This window comes from Oncorhynchus keta, chromosome 7 (assembly GCF_023373465.1).
Source record: "Oncorhynchus keta strain PuntledgeMale-10-30-2019 chromosome 7, Oket_V2, whole genome shotgun sequence".
Classification (NCBI taxonomy): Eukaryota; Metazoa; Chordata; class Actinopteri; order Salmoniformes; family Salmonidae; genus Oncorhynchus; species Oncorhynchus keta.
The window spans coordinates 3,746,713-3,772,409 of record NC_068427.1 but is presented as its reverse complement, the minus strand read 5'-3'; the positions used below and the strand labels follow the sequence as shown (position 1 = coordinate 3,772,409).

At 45.0% G+C, this 25,697-nt stretch overlaps 1 protein-coding gene across 3 annotated transcripts in view; it reads right to left on the bottom strand.

Moving 5' to 3' along the window:
- The window catches only part of fgf14 (fibroblast growth factor 14), a 272,457-nt gene that overhangs the window by 47,345 nt on the left and 199,415 nt on the right, over nt 1-25,697 (bottom strand). For all 3 annotated transcript variants that reach the window (XM_035773085.2, XM_035773087.2, XM_035773086.2), the window contains 2 exons: nt 22,482-22,592; nt 11,359-11,462 (listed from right to left, as the gene is read on the bottom strand). In XM_035773085.2, the coding sequence (XP_035628978.1) occupies nt 11,359-11,462; nt 22,482-22,592 (215 nt within the window). The remainder of the gene's footprint in view (nt 1-11,358; nt 11,463-22,481; nt 22,593-25,697) is intronic.

Below are 25,697 nucleotides of genomic sequence, written 5' to 3'. Positions count from 1 at the left end.
CAGTGGCCCCCATCATTCTTAAATGGAAGAAGTTTGGAAGCACCAAGACTCTTTCTTAGAGCTGGCCCACTGGCTAAACTGAGCAATTGGGGGAGAAGGGCTTTGGTCAGTGAGGTGACCAAGAACCCGATGGTCAATCTGACAGAGCTCCAGAGTTCCTCTGTGGAGATGGGAAAACCTTCCAGAAGGACAAAGATCTCTGCAGCACTCCACCAATCAGACCTTTATGGTAGAGTGGCCAGACAGAAAAAACTCCTCAGTAAAAGACACATAACAGCCCCCTTGGAGTTAGCCAAAAGGCACCTAAAGACTATCATACCATGCCAAGCATCACGTCTGGAAGAAACCTGGCACCATACCTATGGTGAAGCATAGTGGTTGCAAGATCATGCTTCGGGGATGTTTTTCAGCGGCAAGGACTGGGAGACTAGTCAGGATCAAGGGAAAGATAAGCTGAGAAAAGTACAGAGAGATCCTTGATGAAAATATGCTCCAGACCGCTCAGGACCTCATACTGGGGCGAAGGTTCCCCTTCCAACAGAACAACAATTGTAAGCACACAGCCAAGACAATGTCCTTGAGTGGCCCAGGCAGAGCCTGGACTTGAACCTGATCGAACTTCTCTGGAGAGACCTGAAAATAGCTGTGCAGAGAAGCCTGGCAGAGGTTGAGAGGATCTGCAGAGAAGAATGGGAGAAACTTTGAGAGCAGCATGGACCAGATAGAACAAGACAGAAATGATAAATAGGAAAGTTTGAGCCAAAATAAAAAACACCCAAAGCACTAGGGACTCGTCTCCAGCATCCTCGCAAAAAACACTCTGTTTCACGCTACCGACTCTTGTATAAGATGCTGCTCTCTATTCCTCCCCAAACACTCCCTGTCCTAAGTTACCCACAGTTTTTTTCTTTATTTTTTAAATTCATATTGATGCAATCTAAGTTTGTCCATGCATCACCTCCAACCTTTCATGTTTGGCCTAAATCGAGCACTGAAACGAAACAGGTGCCTTCCGCGGTCTCCGTTTTTTAAGCTTTACGATACCAAAAAAAAGCCACTCTGCACTAAGCTCCACCACAATACTGCGTGAGATTGGTCTTCTGAAGGATCTCATTTCGACAGGGTCACTTCCTTGATGTGGCAAGTACATTTGAGAATTGTAAAAAGGTGCCACAAACAAACAAGTCCAGGCATCAGATGAAGACCACGCCCACAGTCTGACTGAACAGTGAATTGAAGGAGAGAGGACATTCTCTAAAGAAAACCAACAGGCTGTGAAAATAACGTTTACACAGGAAAGTACGAGACGTATGAGCAAACTCAACACCAGCCACTTAGGTTTGCTAACGCAAACATTTCACAACGACCAATAGAAGTAAAACAATGTAACACTGCCCCAGGCTTGTCAGGGGTTGTAAATAGTCTTTTGGGAGTAATAACATGTACATGTTTAAAATGTGTCTGGTTCGCCGTTTGCATAAACAGTTCCATTACAGTTATCTGGAGAATACAATAAATCCTATTTCTACATGTCCCCGTTTTGTGAGCCATGACAGAGAAACAGAAATCCCCCCTCGTCTTCTCATTATTCTGGAGAACTCTCTCATCCCTCTCCCAACAGAAGAGAAGAAATTAGACGGAGTTTATTGCCCTAGATACAAAGGTACTAGATTGAAAAGGGAAGAGATGATTGAACTTCCTTTTATTTTCTGGTGAGTCCTTTGTGCCAGGCAGCTCAGTCACTCTGATGCTATCGGTACTCTCTCATACTTTGTTCGCCGAATATTTCTCACACAAAATAAAATGATTCAAAACCAGGGATGCTCAAAAGGCCTTCCGGCTCCTCTATCTGAAAGCCTACCAGACTCACTCTCTCATTCCTCTTATTTGTCAAAAAATAGAATTCTGCTTAGCATCAAATTGCGTAATCTCTGTCGTTGTGTTGATAATTGATTCATTATGGTGAAAGGGGAGGAAGAATGAATCATTACTCGGATTTCATGAACCTGAAGTCGTGCTAAAACGAGAGGAGAAAAGAGCTTCGCTAGAGGTTGAAAGGACACTTAAAAAAAAGACAGGTTTCACAGAATTTCCCATTACATTTTAAAATCTTACTCGCTAAAAGTACACTCTCCCATTGCTTGAATACAATCTCCAAGGCATTGGCTGGGTTTGTAGGTGCACTATCATCGAATACACCTGATGGAGGGAAAAGGTGGGTCATGAGCTCCCATACTCAGAACGAGAGAGAGTGTGCAGTAAGTGGCAGGAATAGATGCACAGTTGAAATCGGAAGTTTACAAACACATAGGTTTGAGTCATTAAAACTCATTATTCAACCACTTCACAAATTTCTTGTGAACAAACTATAGTTTTGGAAAGTCGGTTAGAACATCTACTTGGTGCATCACACAAGTAATTTTTCCAACAATTGTTTACAGACAGATTATTTCACTTATAATTCACTGTATCACAATTCCAGTGGGTCAGAAGGTTAAATATACTAAGTTGAATGTGCCTTTAAACAGCTTGGAAAATTCCAGAAAATGATGTCATGGCTTTAGAAGCCTCTGATAGGCTAATTGACATCATTTGAGTCAATTGGAGGTGTACCTGTGGATGTATTTCAAGGCCTACCTTTAAACTCACTGCCTCTTTGCTTGACATCATAGGAAAATCAAAAGAAATCAACCAAGAAACAAAAAAACAAAATTGTAGACCTAAACTAAGTCTGGTTCATCCTTGGGAGCAATTTCCAAATGCCTGAAGGTACCACGTTCATCTGTACAAACAATAGTATGCAAGTATAAACACCATGGGACCACGCAGCCGCCATACCGCTCAGGAAGGAGACGTGTTCTGTCTCCCAAAGATGAATGTCCTTTGGTGCGAAAAGTGCAAATCAATCCCAGAACAGCAGCAAAGGACCTTGTGATGATTGCTGGAGGAAACAGATACAAAAGTATCTACAGTGGGGCAAAAAAGTATTTAGTCAGCCACCAATTGTGCAAGTTCTCCCACTTAAAAAGATGAGAGAGGCCTGTAATTTTCATCATAGGTACACTTCAACTATTTTTTTTATTTTTTTTATTTTACCTTTATTTTACTAGGCAAGTCAGTTAAGAACAAATTATTTTTTTCAATTACGGCCTAGGAACAGTGGGTTAACTGCCTGTTCAGGGGCAGAACGACAGATTTTGTACCTTGTCAGCTCGGGGAATTGAACTTGCAACCTTTTGGTTACTAGTCCAATGCTCTAACCACTAGGCTACCCTGCCACCCCCCTATGACAGACAAAATGAGAAAAAAAATCCAGAAAATCACATTGTAGGATTTTTTAATGAATTTATTTGCAAATTATGGTGGAAAACAAGTATTTGGTCACCAACAAACAAGCAAGATATCTGGCTCTCACAGACCTGTAACTTATTCTTTAAGAGGCTCCTCTGTCCTCCACTCGATACCTTTATTAATGGCACCTGCTTGAACTTGTTATCAGTATAAAAGACACCTGTCCACAACCTCAAACAGTCACACTCCAAACTCCACTATGGCCAAGACCAAAGAGCTGTCAAAGGACACCAAAAACAAAATTGTAGACCTGCACCAGGCTGGGAAGACTGACTTTGCAAAAGGTAAGCAGCTTGGTTTGAAGAAATCAACTGTGGGAGCAATTATTAGGAAATGGAAAACATACAAGACCACTGATAATCTCCCTCGATCTGGGGCTCCACGCAAAATCTCACCCCGTGGGGTCAAAATGATCACAAGAACGGTGAGCAAAAATCCCAAAACCACACGGGGGGACCTAGTGAATGACCTGCAGAGAGCTGGGACCAAAGTAACAAACACCTACCATCAGTAACACACTACGCCGCCAGGGACTCAAATCCTGCAGTGCCAGACGTGTCCCCTTGCTCAAGCCAGTACATGTCCAGGCCCGTCTGAAGTTTGCTAGAGAGCATTTGGATGATCCAGAAGAAGATTGGGAGAATGTCATATGGTCAGATGAAACCTAAATAGAACTTTTTGGTAAAAACTCAACTCGTTGTGTTTGGAGGTTAAAGAATGCTGAGTTGCATCCAAAGAACACCATACCTACTGTGAAGCATGGGGGTGGAAACATTATGCTTTGGGGCTGTTTTTCTGCAAAGGGACCAGGATGACTGATCCGTGTAAAGGAAAGAATGAATGGGGCCATGTATCGTGAGATTTTGAGTGAAAACCTCCTTCCATCAGCAAGGGCATTGAAGATGAAACGTGGCTGGGTCCTTCAGCATGAAAATGATCCCAAACACACCGCCCGGGCATGAAGGAGTGGCTTAGTAAGAAGCATTTCAAGGTCCTGGAGTGGCCTAGCCAGTCTCCAGATCTCAACCCCATAGAAAATCTTTGGAGGGAGTTGAAAGTCCGTGTTGCCCAGCAACAGCCCCAAAACATCACTGCTCTAGAGGAGATTTGCATGGAGGAATGGGCCAAAATACCAGCAACGTTTGACCTCTGTCATTGCCAACAAAGGGTATATAACAAAGTTTTGAGATAAACTTTTGTTATTGACCAAATACTTATTTTCCACCATAATTTGCAAATAAATTCATAAAAAAATCATTTTCCCCCACTGTATATCCAGAGTGAAATGAGTCCTATATCGACATAACCCGAAAGGCCGCTCAGCAAGGAAGAAGCCACTGCTCCAAAACCGCCATAAGAAAGCCAGACAATGGTTTGCAACTGCACATGGGGAAAAATATCGTACTTCTTGTAGAAATGTCCTCTGGTCTGATGAAACAAAAATAGAACTGTTTGGCCATAACGACCATCGTTATGTTTGGAGGGAAAAGGGGGAGATTTGCAGGCCGAAGAACACCATCCCAACCGTGAAGCATGGGGGTGGCAGCATCATGTTGTGGGGGTGATTTGTTGCAGGAGGGACTTGTGCGCTTCACAAAATAGATGGCATCATGAGGTAGGAAAATAATGTGGATATATTGAAGCAACATCTCAAGACATCAGTCAGGAAGTTAAAGCTTGGTCACAAATGGGTCTTCCAAATGGACAATGACCCCAAGCATACTTCCAAAGTTGTGACAAAAGTTGTGGCCATCACAAAGCCCTGACCTCAATCCTATAGAAAATGAGTGTGCAGAACTGAAAAGGCGTGTGCGAGCAAGGAGGCCTACAAACCTGACTCAGTTACACCATCTCTGTCAGGACGAATGGGCCAAAATTCACCCAACTTTTTGTGGGAAGCTTGTGGAAGGCTTCTGGAAAAGTTTGACCCAAGTTAAACAATTTAAAGGAAATGCTAACAAATACTAATTGTGTGTATGTAAACTTCTGACCCACTGGGAATGTGATGAAATAAATAAAAGCTGAAATAAATAATTCTCTCTACCATTATTCGGACATTTCACATTCTTAAAATGAAGTGGCGATCCTCACTGACCTAAGACAGGGGATTTTTACTCTGATAAAATGTCAGGAATTGTGAAAAACTGAGTTTAAATGTATTTGGCTAAGGTCTAAGTAAACGTCCAATTTCAACTGTAACTTGCTTTCAGGAGAGGATGAAAAAGAGATAAAATAGGAGGAGGAAGTGGGGGGGTGTGTTTTCGCTAGCTGTGATTATACGAGTAATTCACACATCAGAGAACAGCAAGAGAATAGCAAGAGAACTGAGTGTGAGTGAGTGTGTGGCTGGTTGGATGGCAAGGGCCTGATCACAAAGCCCATTAGCACAGCAACGAGCTGCAAATTGAGCAGAAGAGCATTCTGAATGCTGGAGCGAATCTAGCAGTGTTAAACTGTTCCATGTGGATGGGAACACTATTTTCCCATTTGACATATTTATTTTGCACACCAATATATACACTGCGTACACAAAATATTAAGAACACCTGCTCTGTTTGTGACATCCACTTCAATCAGTTTAGATGAAGGGGAGGTGACAGGTAAAATAAGGATTTTTAAGCATTGAGACAATTGAGACATGGATTGTGTATGTTTGACATTCAGAGGGTGAATGGGCAAGACAAAATATTTAAATGCCTTTGAACAGGGTTTGGTAGTAGGTGCCAGGTGCACTGTTTTTTCGTCAAGAACTGCAACGTTGGTGGGTTTTTCACACGCAACAGTTTCCCGTGTGTATCAAGAATGGTCCACCACCCACAGGACATCCAGCCAACTTGGGAGTCCCTGTGGAACGCTTTTGACACCTTGCAGAGTCCACGCCCCGACAAATTGAGGCTGTTCTGAGGGCAAAAAAGGGCTGCAACTGAATATTAGGAAAGTGCTCCTAATGTTTGGCACAGTCAGTGTACAAGGTTTAACGTATTTGTAGGTATTGAAGGTTTTTGTCGAAGGAGCTCGTAAGAAGATTCCCACTCAACGTATTTAAGCATTTCACTTCACATTCTGTGTTGCTTTTTTAAGACTAAAGCGTTATCAAAAATATATATGTTGATAAACGGTCGGCGGGAGAATCAGATATAAGGAAAGATGGATTGAGAGAGCAAAGACAGAGGGGGGGAGAGAGAGAGAGCAAGTGAAAGCAAACGAAGAGAGCAGAGATCAAGTCCACATACTTGCCACCCCACTGCCTCACCATCATTTGACATCAATCAACATCAATTCATCCAGTGGGTTGCCAGAAGCACCAGTCTCCACCATGAGTGTAGGCCTCCACTGCAATCCAACTTTAAGCTGTGAATGTGTAGCCTACAAGATGAAATGAACCAATGAAAAAATAAACCTCTATATATTTACAGGTACCTGCCAAAATAAAGGAAACAGCACACACGGGTGTGATTCCTGAGTTAATTAGGCAAGCATGCGTAGGGTCCTTATTTTGTCTACCATGGCTGAAGAAGAAGAAGAGATCTCAGTGACTTTGAAAGAGGGTTTAAAGGGTGTGTGTGTCTGTGTGTGTGTGTGTGTCAGTTACCAGATCTCAACCCAACTGAACACTTATGGGAGATTCTGGAGTGGCGGCGCCTGAGACAGTGTTTTCCACCACCATCAACAAAACACCAAATGGAATTTCGTTGAAGAATTATGTGGCGCACCCCTCTTTCAGAGTCCCAGACACTTGCAGAATCTATACCAAGGCACATTGAAGCTGTTCTGGCGGCTCTTGGTGGCCTAGGAAGCCTGGAAAAGTTCATGGCAAGAAAATAGCTGGTGGCAACCAGGTGTAAATCTGTGATTCCTTGCAACACATCAAACCAATCAAATGCCTTGCTTGAGCGTAGCTCCAATGGTGGTCACTGGATTTGTGTCGTAGGTGCAAGTGTGTGAGAATGGCCGGGAAATCGCACATTAAAACCCCATCAAAATATCTTGATCTATGTCAATTGTGTGTACAGAGCACACTTCTGCAAAACAGAATTCGTTTTCTTCCTCCATGTTCTCTTCCATTTTTTTCTGCAAAGTTGCAAACTAGCATACAAAACAACTGCAAGATGTGTCCTTCTCAGTCTGAAAACAGTGACGAACAAACACATAGCACCAACGGGCATGTTGGGGAGGGTTCCTGAAATGTAGCGCCCAATCAAAACGTTACAGCTTGGAGCCAGCGGATCAATAAACTGTTATTGCAATACAGAATTACCTCCAAGGGTGGCGTGACAACAATTTGATTTTGTAGGTATGGCAACGTGAGACTAGTGGTGGCCCAATGCCCTATTAAGACACGTTATGTTATGTGTTGTGTAGCATCCATAACGTAGATTCATTCCCAATCCCTACCGTAAATTCCCTAAACACAATCCATAGACTCCAGGTCAATCCTCTCCACTGTAATTCCCTTCATGGCTTTAGCCAAGCAGTGATAATAAAGTCACGGAATTCCATCGGAATACCTGCCTGCCTGTCGCTGGAAAACCGTGCCTCTTATCCTCTGCACTTAATGAATGAGGACAGCAAGGGGAATGAGATTTCAGTGTCCCTGATGCTCTATGCGGGATGGGAAGACGTGAGAGGGATTTTAGGGCACTGATCCTGATGGATCTCCCTTATCTGGGAGACGAGGTTAGGATGTTCTTCATCCTGATTAATATAGCTAATTAGGATTGGAAATGAAAGGAAATGAAAAGAGAGAGGAGATAAGGGGGAACTGAGAGGAGAGGAGAAGAGAGAGAAATACAGGTAGTCGAAGATGGAGAAGGGAAGAGAAGAGAAATGTGGAGATGGGAGAGGAAAAAGAGGGTTGTGGGTGGAATGGTGGAGTGTTATCATCTTAATTCAATTTGACTATAATTGTTTCTCATAATTTCTAGTCGAACAACTGTATTTTCTGCTTGTGTGGCATTTAGGACATAAAAGCATGACACACACAGGTCAAGCAAATAATAAATGAAGAAACAGTCAATACACATTACATGCAAAATTGGTCCAGCTAGGACATGCAACCATCTTTGTTATCACATGATGCATTTTAGAGACAAGAGAGAAGAGGGCGGTGATTGGTGGTGGGGGTTTATCGTCTTCAAGGCTGCCTGCCATGAGGATGGTGTATTTTACAGAGGAAAAGTCAATACCGCAGTCAGGCCACTGACACTGCAGTCTGTTACCACTGGCCATGAGTAAGAGAAAGTAGTTCATGACTACACAAACTAGTTACCTTGAGAACACACAGTTCAAAATGGGACCTGTGGTTATAGAGCATCTACGCTAAGTAGATATTGAGTGTACAACACATTGAGATGCACTTTCCATGACAGACTGACCAGGTGAATCCAGGTGAAAGCTACGATCCTTTGTTGATGTCACTTGATAAATACACTTCAATCAGTGTAGATGAAGGGGAGGAAACAGGTTAATGAAGGTTTTTTAACCATTGAGACAATTGAGACATGCCATTCAGAGGGTGTATGTGTGCCATTCAGAGGGTGTATGTGTGCCATTCAGAGGGTGTATGTGTGCCATTCAGAGGGTGTATGTGTGCCATTCAGAGGGTGTATGTGTGCCATTCAGAGGGTGTATGTGTGCCATTCAGAGGATGTATGTGTGCCATTCAGAGGGTGTATGTGTGCCATTCAGAGGATGTATGTGTGCCATTCAGAGGGTGTATGTGTGCCATTCAGAGGGTGATTGGGCAAGACAAAAGAGGTACAGAGTATGGTAGTAGGTGCCAGAGGCACCGGTTTGCGTCAAGAACTGCAACTCTGCTGTATTCCTTCTCATAACCTTTATTTTACTTTATTTTGTTCGGTCCTCAATTCTTAATTCCAATTTAGAAAAAAATCATGCTTACATTTTGCATCTAAAATAAAATATATACAATAAAACATAAATATGTTATTCTACACAGCATGACAAACTGTCTCTCCATTTCCATTTTGCACCATTTGTTGTTTTTCTTGATGCATGGACCGGAAATATCTAGTTGATGTGATTATAGAGGTACTTGATGTGATTAATATAAATCTATATGCATGAAACCGCGTGCAATGGGATTTCTCATCTTCTCTGCAGAGCAATTAGCCTTGAAATACTGCAGTAAATATTCTCAACACCAACATTGCTCTGCTGCAAAAAGTTTTAACTCTGATGCCGGAAACGAAGAGAAGGTCGACATCTTCCCTTTAGAATAAACAGTGGGATTTGATTATGTGTTTTTGTGTGTGTGTGTGTGTGTGTGTGTGTGTGTGTGGGTCTCTAAAATTAACAATGTGATATGATAACAAAGGTGTCTGAGCTGGACGTACAGTGCCTTCGGAAAGTATTCAGACCCCTTGACTTTTTCCACATTTTGTTGCATATTCTAAAATGGATTTAAAAAATAACAAATCTCAGCAAGTTTTTCAAAATTGTTGCAAGTTTATTCCAAATAAAAAACAGTAATACCTTATTTACATAAGTATTCAGATCCTTTACTATGAGACTCAAAATTGAGCTCAGGTGCATCCTGTTTCCATTAATCATCCTTGAGATGTTTCTACAATTTGATTGGAGTCCAACTGTGTTAAATTCAGTTGAATGGACATGATTTGGAAAGGCACACACATGTCTTTATAAGGTCTCACAGTTAACAGTGCATGTTAGAGCAAACACCAAGCCATTAGGTCAAAGGAACTATTCATAGAGCCAAGGCAGGATTGTATCGAGGCACAGACCTGGGGAGGGGCACCAAAACATTTCTGCAACATTGAAGGTCCCCAAGAACACAGTGGCCCCAAAAATTCTTAAATGGAAGAAGTTTGGAACCACCAAGACACTTCCGAGAGCTGGCCGCCCGGCGGAATTGAGCGATCGGGGGAGAAGGGCCTTGGTCAGGGAGGTGACCAAGAACCCGATGGTCAATCTAAAAGAGCTCTAGAGTTCCTCTGTGGAGATGGGAGAACCTTCCAGAAGGACAACTATCTTGGCAGTACTCCACCAATCAGGCCTTTATGGTAGAGTGGGCAAACGGAAGAAACTCCTCTGCAAAAGGAACATGACAGGCCGCTTGCCGTTTCCCAAAAGGCACCGTAAGACTGTCAGACCATGAGAAACAAGATTCTCTGGTCTGATGAAACCAAGATTGAACTTTTTGGCCTGAATGCCAAGCATCAAGTCTGGAGGAAACCTGGCATCATCCCTACAGAGAAGCATGGTGGCGGCAGTATCATGCTGTGGAAATGTTTTTCAACAGCAGGGACTGGAAGAGTAGTCAGGACGATGAACGGAGCAAAGTACAGAAAGATCCTTGATGAAAATCTGCTCCAGATCGCTCAGGACCTCAGACTGGGACGACGGTTCACCTTCCAACAGGACAATGACCCTAATCACACAACCAAGACAATTCAGGAATGGCTTTGGGACAAGTCTCAGAATGTCCTTGACTGGCAGAGTCCGGACTTGAACCCGATCAAACATCTCCGGAGAGACCTGAAAATTGCTGTGCTGCAAGGCTCCCTATCCAACCTGACAGAGCTTGAGAGGATTTGTAGAGCAGAATGCAAGAAACTCCCCAAATGCAGGTGCCAGGCATGTCATATCTAAGAAGACTGAAGGCTGTAATCGCTGCCAAAGTTGCTTCAACAAAGTACTGAGTACTTTTTATACATTCGAAAAAAAAATCTGTTTTTGCTTTGTCATTATAGGGTATTGTGAGTAGATTGATAAGGTAAAAACAAAACAATTTAATACATTTTAGAATAAGGCTGTAACATAACAAAAAAGTGGAAAAAGTCAAGGGATCTGGAAACATTCCGAATGCTCTCAATACCCACTTGCATGTCATGTATATTGACTGTTTCTTGAATTATTATTTGCATGACCTGTGTGTGTCATTACTTCATGCCTTAAATATTACAGAAGCTGAAAATACAGTTGAATGTAACAGAATAAAATGGAATAGAATAGACTGTTACTCACTGATGTGTACAGATGGCCCTCCCCGTTCATGGAGATGTATAACCCTGTCTTCACAGACTGAATCGCAACAACTCGGAGACCCACAGGAATCAAGTTGAACAAAGCTGGAAGACAGAAAGAGCGGCAGAGGGGGACAAAGTCAGAGTCAGAGTCAGAGTCAGAGTCAGTCAGAGTCAGACAGACAGACAGACAGACAGACAGACAGACAGACAGACAGACAGACAGACAGACAGAGAAAACCCTTCACAACATTTTCGGACAAGATAGAACTGCCGAAGGGGGCGGTGTTGCAATCTACTGCAGAGATAGCCTGCAGAATTCTGTCATACTATCCAGATCTGTGGCCGACATCTTCCCTTTAGAATAAACAGAAAATCCACCTTTCCAGAAACAAGTCTCTCACCGTTGCTGCTTGCTATAGGTCGAGCTGTGCCCTGGACACCATATGTGACTTGATTGCCCCCCATCTATCGTCAGAGCTCATGCTGTTAGGGGACCTAAACTGGGACATGCTTAACACCCCGGCCATCCCACAATCTAAGATTGATGCCCTCAATCTCACACAAATTATCAACGAACCTACCAGGTACAACCCCAAATCCGTAAACAAGGGCAACCTCATACATATCATCCTAACCAACTCGCCCTCCAAATACACCTCTGCTGTGTTCAACCAAGATCTCAGCGATCACTGCCTCATTGCCTACATCTGTAATGGGTTTGCGGTCAAACGACCACCCCTCATCTCTGTCAAACGCTCCCTAAAATACTTCAGCGAGCAGGCCTTTCTAATAAACCTGGCCGGGGTATCCTGGAATGACATTGACCTCATCCCGTCAGCAGAGGATGCCTGGATATTCTTTAAAAGTGCCTTCCTCACTATCTTAAATAAGCATGCTCCATTCAAAAAAAATTAGAACCAGGCACAGATATAGCCCTTGGTTCACTCCAGACCTGACTGTCCTTGACCAGCACAAAAATATCCTGTGGCGTACTGCATCAGCATTGAATAGCCCCCGTGATATGCAACTTTTCAGGGAAGTTAGGAACCAATATACACAGGCAGGTAGGAAAGCTAAGGCTAGCTTTTCAAACAGAAATTTGCATCCTGAAGCACAAATTCAAAAAGGTTCTGGGACACTGTAAAGTCCATGGAGAAGAAAAGCACCTCCTCCCAACTGCCCACTGCACTGAGGCTTGGAAACACTGACACCACCGATAAATCCACTATAATTGAGCATTTGAAAAGCATTTCTCTACGGCTGGCCATGCTTTCCACCTGGCTACCCCTGCCCCGGTCAACTGCCCGGTACCCCCCACAGCAACTCACCCAAGCCTCCACCATTTATCTTTCACCCAAATCCAGATAGCTGATGTTCTGAAAGAGCTGCAAAATCTTGACCCCTACAAATCAGCCGGGCGAGACAATCTGGACCCTCTCTTTCTAAAATTATCTGCAGAAATTGTTGCAACCACTATTACTAGCCTGATCATCCTCTCGTTCGTACCGTCTGAGATTCCCAAAGATTGGAAAGCTGCCGCGATCATCCCCCTCTTCAAGGGGAGACACTCTAGACCCAAATTGCTACAGCCCTATATCAATCCTACCCTGCCTTTCTAAGGTCTTAGAAAGCCAAATTAACAAACAGATCACCGACCATTTGGAATCCCACCGTACCTTCTCCGCTATAAAATCTGGTTTCAGAGCTGGTCAGGTGTGCACCTCAGCCACGCTCAAGGTCCTAAACGATATCATAGCTGCCATCTATAAGAGACATTACTGTTCAGCCGTATTCATCGACCTAGCCAAGGCCAGGATTCTCAAATGCCTTGGTTTCTCAAATGACTGCTCGCCTGGTTCACCAACTACTTCTCTGATAGAGTTCAATGTGTCAAATCGGAGGGCCTGTTGTCCGGACCTCTGGCAGTCTCTATGGGGGTGCCACAGGGGTCAAATCTCGGGCTAACTCTCTTCTCTGTATACATCAATGATGTCGCTCTTGCTGCTGGTGATTCTCTGATCCACCTCAACACAGACACCATTCTGTATACTTCTGGCCCTTCTTTGGACACTGTGTTAACTAACCTCCAGACGAGGCTCAATGCCATTACAACTCTCCTTCCGTGGCCTCCAACTGCTCTTAAATGCAAGTAAAACTAAATGCATGCTCTTCAACCGGTCGCTGTTCGCACCTGCCCCCCTGTCCAGGATCACTACTCTGGACGGTTCTGACTTAGAATACGTGGACAACTACAAATACCTAGGTGTCTGGTTTGACTGTAAACTCTCCTTCCAGACTCACATAAAGCATCTCCAATCCAAAATGAAATCAAGAATCGGCTTCCTATTTTGCAACAAAGCATCCTTCACTCATGCTGCCAAACATACCCTCGTAAAACTGACTATCCAACAGATCCTCGACGATGTCATTTACTGTCATGACTTCCACCGAAGTCGGTTCCTCTCCTTGTTCGGGCGGCGTTCGGCGGTCGGTGTCACCGGTCTTCTAGCCATAGTCGATCCACTATTCCATTTGTTTTGTCTTGTTTTCCTACACACCTGGTTTTCATTTCCCTCATTAATTGTTGTGTATTTAACCCTCTGTTCCCCCCATGTCTTTGTGTGGAATTGTTTGTGGAAGTGCTTGTGCATATGTTTACTGGTGCGCATCGGGTATGTACCCATGTTGGTTATTTCTTTATACCGTTGGTTTTGCAATTAAACTGCTCTGGATATTATCTAGTTCTGCTCTCCTGCGTCTGACTTCCCTGCCACCAGTTACGCACCCCTTACAGAATTCCACACCACCATTTGGAGTCAGCAGGAGCAGGTGTCCCTGGTATAGGGGTCGAGGAGCGCGTCCAAGAGCAAGCGCCGATGATCCACTATCTCGGCCGCGCCATGGACCGCGTCATCCAAGCCATGGGCGGGTGGGAGAGACAGGGAGTTCCCCCAGCGCCTCCACCAGCACAAGCAGGGCCTCCACTACTCGCCTCCCATTCACCCGGTCCCAGTGGGATTCGTCTCGCCCTTCCCCGGGAGTATGACGGGACGGTTGCACGCGGCCAGGGTTTCCTATTGCAGCTAGATCTCTACCTGGCAACCGTCCACCCGGCTCCTTCGCGCCGTGAGAGGATGTCCACCCTCGTCTTGTGCCTCTCAGGGAAAGCCCTGGAGTGGGCCAACGCCATGTGGGGAGAAGGAGACCATGCTGGACCATTTCGAGGATTTCACCCGCCGTCCGAGGGTAGAGCCGGCAGTGAACGTCTCTACCATCTGAGGCAGGGGAAGAGGAGCGTCCAGGAGTTCGCCATGGACCTTCGAACCCTGGCTGCTGGCGCGGGATGGAGCGACAGGGCCCTGATCGACCACTATCGCTGCACTATAGTGGCCTGCAGACCACTATCGCTGGCCTGCAGGGACACCACCCTCACCTGTCCAGAGCGGGGTCTGTCAGTTCCATCCCCCAGCACCACCGCTCCGATGCCCATGGAGCTGGGAGGTGCTGTGTGGAGGGAGACCGGAGGAGGTTCCGTCTCGTGCACCATCTGTGGCCGCAGAGGTCACACTGCCGGTGCCGCGTTGGTTCCTCTGGGGATTGAGGCAGCAGGCAGGGCACTCTGTGTCACCGCAGGTGAGTCTGCACCAATCTCACCCAGAGCCCTCTGTTGTACACATGTTTTTGTATGTCAATTTTCCTGAATTTTGCCCGCATTCCCAGCATAAGACGTTCGTCGATTCAGGCGCGGCTGGGAATTTTATAGACAGATCGTTCGACCATAGTTTAGGGTTCCCCATTGTTCCCGTGGCTGTGCCCTTCCCGATCATTAGGTTCAGGGTTGATTAGGGAGGCCACCGCTCCCCTGGGCATGGTGACGCAGGGGGATCACAAGGAGAGAATCAGTATCTTTCTTATTGATCCTCCTTTGTTTCCCGTGGTGCTAGGCCTAAGCTGGTTAGCCAGTCATGACCCCACTGTTTCGTGGCAATAGAGGGCTCTCACAGGGTCGTCGCGAGAGTGCTCAAGTAGGTGTTTAGGGGTTTCCGTTGGTGCTACTATGGTGGAAAGTCCAGACCAGGTTTCCACCGTGCTCATCCCCCCTAAATATGCCGATGTGGCTTTTCGCCTTCTCCAAAAAGAAGGCGACTCAATTACCACCCCATCGACAGGGGGATTGTGCGATAAATCTCCTGGTAGCAGCCACACTTCCCAGGAGTTACATGTATCCCCTGTCACAGGCGGAGACGGCGGCTATGGAAACATACGTCTCCAAATCCCTGCGTCAGGGGTACATTCGGTCCTTCACTTCACCCGCCTCCTCGAGTTTCTTTTTTGTGAAGAAGAAGGAAGGAGGTCTGCGCCCGTGTATTGACTATCGAGGTCTAAACCAGATCACTGTGAGGTACAGTTACCTGCTACCTGCTACTTATAGCCACAGCGATTGAGACAATGCACGGGGAGCGCATCTTCACCAAACTAGATCTCAGGAGCGCTTACAACCTGGTGCGTATCCGGGAGGGAGACGAGTGGAAGACGGATTTTAGTACTACCTCAGGGCATTATGAGTACCTCGTCATGCCGTACGGGTTGATGAATGCTCCATCAGTCTTCCAAGCCTTTGTAGATGAGATTTTCAGGGACCTGCACGGGCAGGGTGTAGTGGTGTATATTAATGACATTCTGATATACTCCGCTACACGCGCCGAGCATGTGTCCCTGGTGCGCAGGTTGTTTGCTCGTCTGTTGGAGCATAACCTGTACGTCAAGGCTGGGAAATGCCTATTCTTCCAACAGTCCATCTCCTTCCTAGGGTACCGCATTTCCACCTCAGGGGTGGAGATGGAGAGTGACCGCATTTCAGCCGTGCGTAATTGGCCGACTCCCACCACGGTAAAGGAGGTGCAGCGGTTTCTAGGGTTTGCCAATTACTACCGGAGGTTTATCCGGGGTTTTGGTCAGGTAGCGGCTCCCATTACCTCACTGCTGAAGGGGGGACCGGTACGTTTGCAGTGGTCGGCTGAGGTGGACAGGGCTTTTGGTCACCTGAGGGCTCTGTTTACCTCGCTCCTGTGCTGGCCCATCCGGATCCCTCTTTGGCGTTCATAGTGGACGTGGATGCGGCCGAGGCTGGGATAGGAGCCGTGCTCTCTCAGTGCTCAGGTACGCCACCAAAGCTACGCCCCTGTGCCTTCTTCTCGCGGAAGCTCAGCCCGGTGGAGCAAAACTATGAGGTGGGGGACCGGGAGCTATTGGCGGTCGTCAAGGCTTTGAAGGCATGGAGACATTGGATCGAGGGGGCTAAACACCCGTTTCTCATCTGGACTGACCACCACAATCTGGAGTACATCCGGGCGGCGAGGAGACTGAACTCTCGCCAGGCAAGGTGGGCCATGTTTTTCAAACGTTTTGTTTTCACCCTTTCATACAGACTAGGTTCTCAGAACGCTAAGGCAGATGCACTGTCCCGGCTGTATGACACAGAGGAGCGGCCTATGGATCCCACCCCCATACTTCCGGCCTCCTGCCTGATGGCGCAGGTAGCGTGGAAGCTGGACGTGGACATTGATCAGGCGCTATGTGCAGAGCCCACTCCCCTCCAGTGTCCCGCTGGGCATCTGTATGTTCCGTCTGCTGTCCGTGACCGGCTGATCTATTGGGCCCACACGTCACCCTCCTCTGGTCATTCAGGCATCGGTCGGAAGGTGCGCTGTCTGAGTGGGAAGCACTGGTGGCCCACTTTGGCTAAGGACGTGAGGGTTTATGTTTCGTCCTGCTCGGTGTGTGCCCAGTGTAAAGCTGCTAGGCACCTGCCCAGAGGTAAGATACACCCCTTACCCGTTCCACAACGGCCGTGGTCGTACCTATCGGTGGATTTCCTTACTGATCTCCCTCCCTCACAGAGTAACACCACGATCCTGGTCGTTGTGGACCATTTCTATAAGTCCTGCCGTCTCCTCCCTCTGCCCGGTCTCCCTACGGCCTTACAGACTGTGGAGGCCTAGTTTACACACGTCTTCCTCTACTACGGGGTGCCTGAGGACATAGTGTCTGATCGGGGTCCCCAGTTCACTTCGAGGGTCTGGAGGGTTTTCACCCCGAGAGTAATTGGCAGGTGGAGAGAGTTAACCAGGATGTGGGTAGGTTTCTGAGGTCTTATCGCCAGGACCGGCCAGGGGAGTGGGCGGCATTCGTGCCCTGGGCAGGGATGGCCCAGAACTCGCTCCCCCACTACTCTACTAACCTCTCCCCCGTCCAGTGCGTACTGGGGTATCAGCCGGTTCTGACTCCTTAGCATCAGAGTCAGACCGAGGCTCCTGCGGTGGACGACTGGTTCCGGCGAGCGGATGAGACATGGGGCGCTGCTCATGTTCACCTTCAGCACACCGTGCTGCGCCAGAAAGCAGGCGCAGACCGTCACCCCGCAGTGAGGCCCCGGTGTTTGCACCGGGGGACTGGGTCTGGCTTTTGACCTGAAACCTGCCCCTCCGCCTGCCCTGCCTGGAAGCTGGGTCCGCGGTTTGTGGGGCCATTTAAAGTCCTGAGGAGACTGAACGAGGTGAGTTACGGGTTACAGCTTCCGGTGGTGGCTGATCCACTCCAGGAGTCTGAGGTGCGGGAGGTTCCTCCTCTTTTCATTTTCCATTTGTTTTGTCTTGTTTTCCTACACACCTGGTTTTCATTTCCCTCATTAATTGTTGTGTATTTAACCCTCTGTTCCCCCCATGTCTTTGTGTGGAATTGTTTGTTGTAAGTGCTTGTGCAAATGTTGACTGGTGCGCGTCGGGTTTTGTACCCATGTTGATATTTTCTTGATGCCGTTGGTTTTGCAATTAAACTGCTCCGGCTATTACCTAGTTCGGCTCTCCTGCGTCTGACTTCCCTGCCACCAGTTACGCACCCCTTACATTTACTTACATTCAAAAAAATAGCCTCCAACACTCTACCCAACTAATTGGATGCAGTCTATCACAGTGCCATCCGTTTTGTCACCATAGCCCCATATACTACCCACCACTGCGACCTGTAAGCTCTCGTTGGCTGGCCCTCGCTTCATACTCGTCGCCAAACCCACTGGCTCCAGGTCATCTACAAGTCTCTGCTAAGTAAAGTCCCGCCTTATCTAAGCTCACTGGTCACCATAGCAGCACCAACCCATAGCACGCGCTCCAGCAGGTATATCTCACTAGTCACCCACAAAGCCAATTCTTCCCTTGGCAGCCTTTTCCTTCCAGTTCTCTGCTGCCAATGACTGGAACGGACTGCAAGAATCACTGAAGCTGGAGACTCATATCTCCCTCACTAGCTTTAAGCACCAACTGTCAGAGCAGCTCACAGATCACTGCACCTGTACATAGCCCATCTGCAAATAGCCCATCCAACTACCCCATCCCCATACTGTATTTATTTATTTATCTTGCTCCTTTGCACCCCAGTATCTCTACTTGTACATTCATCTTCTGCACATCAATCACTCCAGTGTCTAATTGGCATATTGTAATTACTTCGCCACCACGGCCTATTTATTGCCTTACTTCCCTTATCTTACCTCATTTGCACACACTATTTTCTATTGTGTTATTGACTGTATGTTTGTTTATCCCATGTGTAACTCTGTGTTGTTGTTTGTGTCGCACTACTTTGCTTTATCTTGGCCAGGTCGCAGTTGTAAACTTGTTCTCAACTAGCCTAGCTGGTTAAATAAAGGTGAAATATATATATTTTTAAATTAAAAATAGATAAACAATGATTTCAAATAGTATTTTCAATACAGAATTAAATGACACACAGGCTACCCCTTGCTGATCAGGAAACTCCTGGATATGTTGTGGTGGACTGTCATTAGAATTGCTTTACAGAAACCTGGTTAAAATTAAGTTTGTAGTGTGGCCAGCCACTGGATGGCTCTGGATGCACTGTCAGCATGCAGTCAATGCTATTAACTACTTTTGGAGCTAACTAGTGGTCTCAAATCCTATCCTGATGTCGACAGCAGATGAACGTTACATTCATGATTTAGCTAACTTAGCTAATTAACACGCATTTAGCTAATTAACATAACTTTCCTCAGCCATCACCTGCCTTTTTCCCTGACACTGACATTTACAGTGGGTTGAATGCTGTAACAACACAGACTAAAACAATTCCCAAGAGCACCATGATGGTGGTGAATTCCCATTACTGCTTATCATGTATTAACCATCATTTAAGCACATTAATTACTTTACTTTAATAATATATTTCAGCTGTGTATAACTTATATTTTTTATGACTTCATTATTTTTATTCCCTAAGTCATCATCTCATCTCTGCTCAGGTAGTAGCAACCAGCCACCCAGACAACCATCTCACTTTATCGCTGTGCTCCCCATTGAATGAGTCATCCTAATTAACTAGGCTAGTAGTAGCTAGCTGGCTGCCAAAGTCATTTTACTAGTTCTTCAAAGTAGACTGCTTATTACCAACTACTTCAACCATCAATCAGGTAGAGCTACCTCACTGCCTCTTTCCCTTACGTTGTTGTCTCATGTGGTCTCATATGGTCTGTGTGTGTATCCGCATCTCTCCATGGCCAGAAAGAACAGGCGCAATGAATTCTATCTAGAGAAAAGAAGTAATTGAGCTCACAAAAAAATAAATACATGGAATTCAAGTAACTGAACCCCCCCCAAAATAAATACTTTTTGCTTCATCGCTCAGCACTAAGAGCTAGATAACCAGCTAGCAAACAATGAAACTAAAGTATAATTTTGCAACATTGATAGACCTGGGAAGTAGCACTGGAAAAACTGGAGCCACCATAGGAGCATGGCTGATTTAATAGGTCCTTTTTGGCCGTAGAACACACTTTGGCCTTGTTAGGTAATGGCCATTTTGTTTGTACTGATTGAGAAATAACAGGGCTAGTCTTGGCGGCGACACTAAGCAGTCGCATCCCAAATGGCACCCTATTCCCAACATAGTACACTAGTTTTGTTTAGAGCCCTATAGGTTGTACCAATGTATAGGGAATAGGGTGCCATTTGGGATACAGACAGCGTGTGTATGGCTGATTTAGATGCACAGTAATAAGCTCTCCTGACCATTTGAGGTAATTGGTATTGGTGTGGATGTACAGTAGGTAGAGCAGAGTGAGGGATGTGAGACGTACAGTGCCTTCTGAAATTATTCAGACCCCTAGACTTTTTCCACATTTTGTTATGTTACAGGCTAATTCTGAAAAATATTCAATTGTTTTATTCCCCTCATCAATCTACACACAAACTGAAATATCACATTTACTTAAGTATTCAGACCCTTTACTCAGTACTATGAAGAGTATTGGCGGTTCCAAACTTATTACATTAAAGAATGATGGAGGCCACTGTGTTCTTGGGGACCTTCAATGCTGCAGAAATGTTTTGGTAACCTTCCTCAGATCTGTGCCTCGACACAATCCTGTCTCTGAGCTCTAATGACTATTCCTTCGACGTAATGGTTTGGTTTTTGCTCTGACATGCACTGTCAACTGTGGGACCAGGTGTGTGCGTTTCCAAATCATGTCCAATCAATTGAATTTACCACAGGTAGACTCCAATAAAATTGTTAAAACATCTTAAGGATGATCAATGGAAATAGGGTCCCCCTGAACTCAATTTTGAGTCTCATAGCAAAGGGTCTGAATGCGTAAGTAAGTAAGGTATTTCTGTTGTTTTTTATACATTTGCAAACACTTCTAAAAACCTGTTTTCACTTTGTCATTATGGGGTATTGTGTGTAGATTGCTGAGGATTTAAAAAAATATATAATCGATTTAGAGTAAAGCTGTAACGTAACAAAATGTAAAAAAAGTCAAGGTGTCTGAATACTTTCCGAAGGCACTGTATGTATGGACACTGGGTTTTTAGAGGCATTGAGCAAATATGGAATAGGGATTTTGGCTGATACTGTGTTGTGCAAATGTTGTTACTGTGTTAACAACATGTCACTACATTGCTGAAAGTTGAAAGAGGTCAAACTGAACGTTCTACTAACTTTGCTAGTCAATGACAACATTGCCATCTATCTAAAGTAAATCCGATGACATGTTCATGATGCCAAAGTCGTTTCTCCACAAATGATTTGCCTATTTTAGCAATGTCATCGTATTTCTAAGACAATGTAGTGTAATTTAGACAACATCGTCATTAACACCTGTTTAGAAAAGTTGGTCCTCAGTCCTCAGTGAATGTTCATAACAATGGCATGACTGTGAAACCCATGAATAGTTTATATCGTTTCTTAAATTAATGACATAAAATATGGATGGATTCTTTGGTCCAACTGACTATTGATCTTCCAATCAATGCTTTAGTAACATAACATATTCACGTTTTTAATTATATTTCATACCATATTATTTATGAACTCTATCATGTGTGCATGTGTGTATGTGTAGGTGCCCCTTGTATATCCATAAACAAGGTTCTGTAGGTCTATGGAAGCGACACGTGTCATCTCTGCTCCTAGTGACAGACACAGAGACAAAGCAGTGTCAAGCTAGAGTTAGCGCCACATACTGAAATCAAATTAACCAGCTAGCCTGGAGCACTAAGGAAGCTGTGCCAGCGAAGAGCTAAGAATACTCTCTCTTCTCTCGAGCTAGCCCACTGTTTCTTGGACCACTTTCCATCTCAGAGAGAAGAACCCATCTGCTTTCTATATAATACAGGTGAGGTTGGGAGACTAAATCAATGTGTTGACAAGCTCAGCATTTTGATTTTATAGATTGTCATCATGGACAGATAAAATGATAGATCTATCAACCTCAACCACGTGTAAACAATTGACCATTATTTATCTCAAATCATACATCATATATATAAAAAAAGATCTTCATTTGCCGATTATGAGACACCACAGTAGCTGTGGTATCTAGACTTGCATAATATCTAGACTTGCATACAACTTAGAATGGGAGTATTGGCCATGCATACTAAACAGTTTCACACAAATGAATGCAATTTGACAACTTGTTGACCCTGTAGCAGTGGTTCCCAACCTTTTTTCGGTTGCTGTACCACCAACTGATTTTTGCTCCGCCCGGAGTACCCCTGGTTGGGATCCACTGCTGTAGCAGGATAGATAAAGAGACTGTATACTCACAGGAGTTACTGCTGTCATCCTTGGTCCCATCGAGAGAACCATCTGGGTTCATTTGCAAGTAGTATCCCTGCCTGCAATATAACCTGGTCACTATACCCTTGAGCTGGGGATCTGAAACACAGAGAGAGAGAGAGGGAAGCAGGGAGAAAAAGAGAGAGAGAGGTTAGCAACAGTATACAAGTAGTTAGACCAGCACAAGATAATTTATACTTTCAACCGAATGAGAGAGAAGAGGACTCTACCACACAAATGCTGCACCAAAGAAACACTTCATATATACATAGACATAGAGCAAATATTCAAATCTCTATATGAACTGTCATATAATGTAAATGTAGAGAAGAGAGGTAAAGGATCACAGAGTAAAGAGCAACCAAACCATTCCTATGTGGAAATGTGGAAACTGTTTGTGTCTGGTTTGAAAACCATTCCATAAAACAAAGTACCTAACTCTTTATGATCGTTTAATGACCATTGTGAATTTTCAGAGGCAAATTATGTAGCTAAAATGTACTGCATATAAGCCATGCCTTACGCAGAAATCGGCCCAATCAAATGTGATTAAATGAATATGATAGCAAACTCAACAGCACCCTCTTCAGTTATCTTCTCTGTGAGGGGAAATCATGGCTCATGTTGCACTGTAAATTCCTCAAAGGGTTGTCATGTGAATTGGGGGATAATATGGCCTATACTGTCTTAATAGAGCAGGGGGAGTACTCTGGTTTCAAGTCTATTTTATCATTCATAATTACAGATAAGAGTTCAAGCGGATGTTCAAGTCATTTTCAAATCAGAATAATTTAACTGAAACAATTGTCTTAGCTCCTGTAGTTAAACGTGGATGTTTGAGTGAGATGTTGGTATTGGAACAGGTGGCACGCTTTTAAGAGCTGCTTTCACCCACCACATTGGGAGGTCTTGCCGTGAACTCTTTATACATGCACATTTTCCACAGAAATTAACATAATGCACTCATCTATGTACAACACCTTAGCATGTGTGTGTGTGTGTGTGTGTGCTGCCTGTATGTGTGTTTCACCTGTATGTGTGGATGTGTGCCTCCTGTGTGTGTGGGTGTGTGTGTGTGGTCTACCCAAGGGCCTAATGCCTTCCACATTAGCCTTATTGTAGAGACAGCTATCAGGCCAGATTTGATTCTCACTAAGCCCTGAGGAGATGAATAATCACATGAGCCCTGTGTGTGTGTGTGTGTGTGTGTGTGTGTGTGTGTGTGTGTGTGTGTGTGTGTGTGTGTGTGTGTGTGTGTGTGTGTGTGTGTGTGTGTGTGTGTGTGTGTGTGTGTGTGTGTGTGTGTGTGTGTGTGTGTGTGTGTGTGTGTGTGTGTAAAATAGGTAGAATCGCCAATGCATATTAGGTGCTTTTATCCAAAGTGACAACTTCGAGTCCACACATTTTTGTATGTGACCCCAGTGGGAATCGAACCCACAACTCTGGTATTGCTAGTGCCACACACAACCACTACAATAGTGTAAAATACAATACATGATTACAATACAGGTGGAAGGTGTATGATTACCATCCCAATGAGAGTACCATGACATAAATTCAGACCTATGTCAGGCTTTGATTCTCCATGCCAAAAGTTTTTTACCCCAGGTGCATGAACAATGAGGACATTTACTGCAAGGTCGATGAGAATCTATGCTCAAGACATGCTTGATGCAAACTAGTGCCTACTAAACATTTGTTTAATTTGATTACAGTTCACCTATGTTGTAATTATATCTGAAAAATACATTTATTTTTTGCTGTTTTTGACTCTCTCTCTCTCTCTCTCTCTCTCTCTCTCTCTTTCTCTTTCTCTTTCTCTACCGCACCTGCTGTCCCAACCTCTGAATGCTCGGCAATGAAAAGCCAACTGACATTTACTCCTTCGGTGCTGAGCTGTTGCACCCTCTACAACCACTGTGATTATTATCTGACCCTGCTGGTCATCCTGCAGGATGGCATAGCAGTTAAACGTGTGTTTGTCTGGTCCCATGTAAATAGTCGGTTTCATCAGTTTTTTTCATGTATATTTTAATCTCACTTTCCACCTACGATCTAAATATACTTTAGTGCAACCCACCACACCCAATGTGGTACGGATCTGCTATTTTTATACATTATAACAGGAACCTCCATCAGAGGCTAACCAGCTAACTTGATAGTAGTCACTGTTAGCCACGGCTAGCGGTCTTCACCTTTAGCTTGGACACCAGCCGGCTTCAGCTCGGTCAATACCTGCCAGTCTGCACAGCGCGATATCAACCCAGAGCATGTCGGACTGCTTTTCTCCACCACATCACCGGATTCCTGCCACTCTGTGCCATTACACCGGATCATCTCAGCTAGCTAGCTGAAACCGAGTGGATACCGCTGGCTAATTGCCTCTGTCCCAAAGCAAGCACCAGTTAGCATTGAGCTATCCTCGAGCTAGGCCCATCTCCCGGCTAGCCGAAGAGGTATACACACTAACCGTGGAATACAATATCTCTTTTGCCAATTGGCCTGGACCCTTTATTGCCGACACGGAGCCCAGCTGATCCATCACAATTGGTCTGCCGACGTAATGGTCCGATATGGTTTGATTCTCTGTTCCCAACGCACTACACAACCAGTTCTTTTAGCCTTTAGCCGTACCTTTATCCTACTCCTCCTCTGTTCCTCTGGTGATGTAGAGGTTAACCCAGGCCCTGTAGCCCCCAGTACAACACCCATTCCCCAGGCACTATCATTTGACTTCTGACTTCTGTAACCGTAAAAGCCTTGGTTTCATCCATGTTAACATCAGAAGCCTCATTCCTAAATGTGTTTTATTCACTGCTTTAGCACACTCCACCAGCCTTTACGTCCTCTTGTCTGAATCCTGGCTTAGGAAGGCCACCAAAAATGAAGAAATTTCCATCCCCAACTACAATATTTTCCATCAAGATAGAACTGCCAAAGGGGGCGTGTTTTAATCTACTGCAGAGATAGCCTGCAGAGTTCTGTCATACTATCCAGGTCTGTGCCCAAACAGTTCGAGCTTCAACTTCTAAAAATCCACCTTTCCAGAAACAAGTCTCTCATTGTTGCCACATGTTATAGACCCCCCTCAGCCCCCAGCTGTGCCCTGGACACCATATGTGAAGTGATTGCCCCCCATCCATATTCAGAGTTCATACTGTTCGGTGACCTAAATTGGGACAGACTTAACACCACGACCGTCCT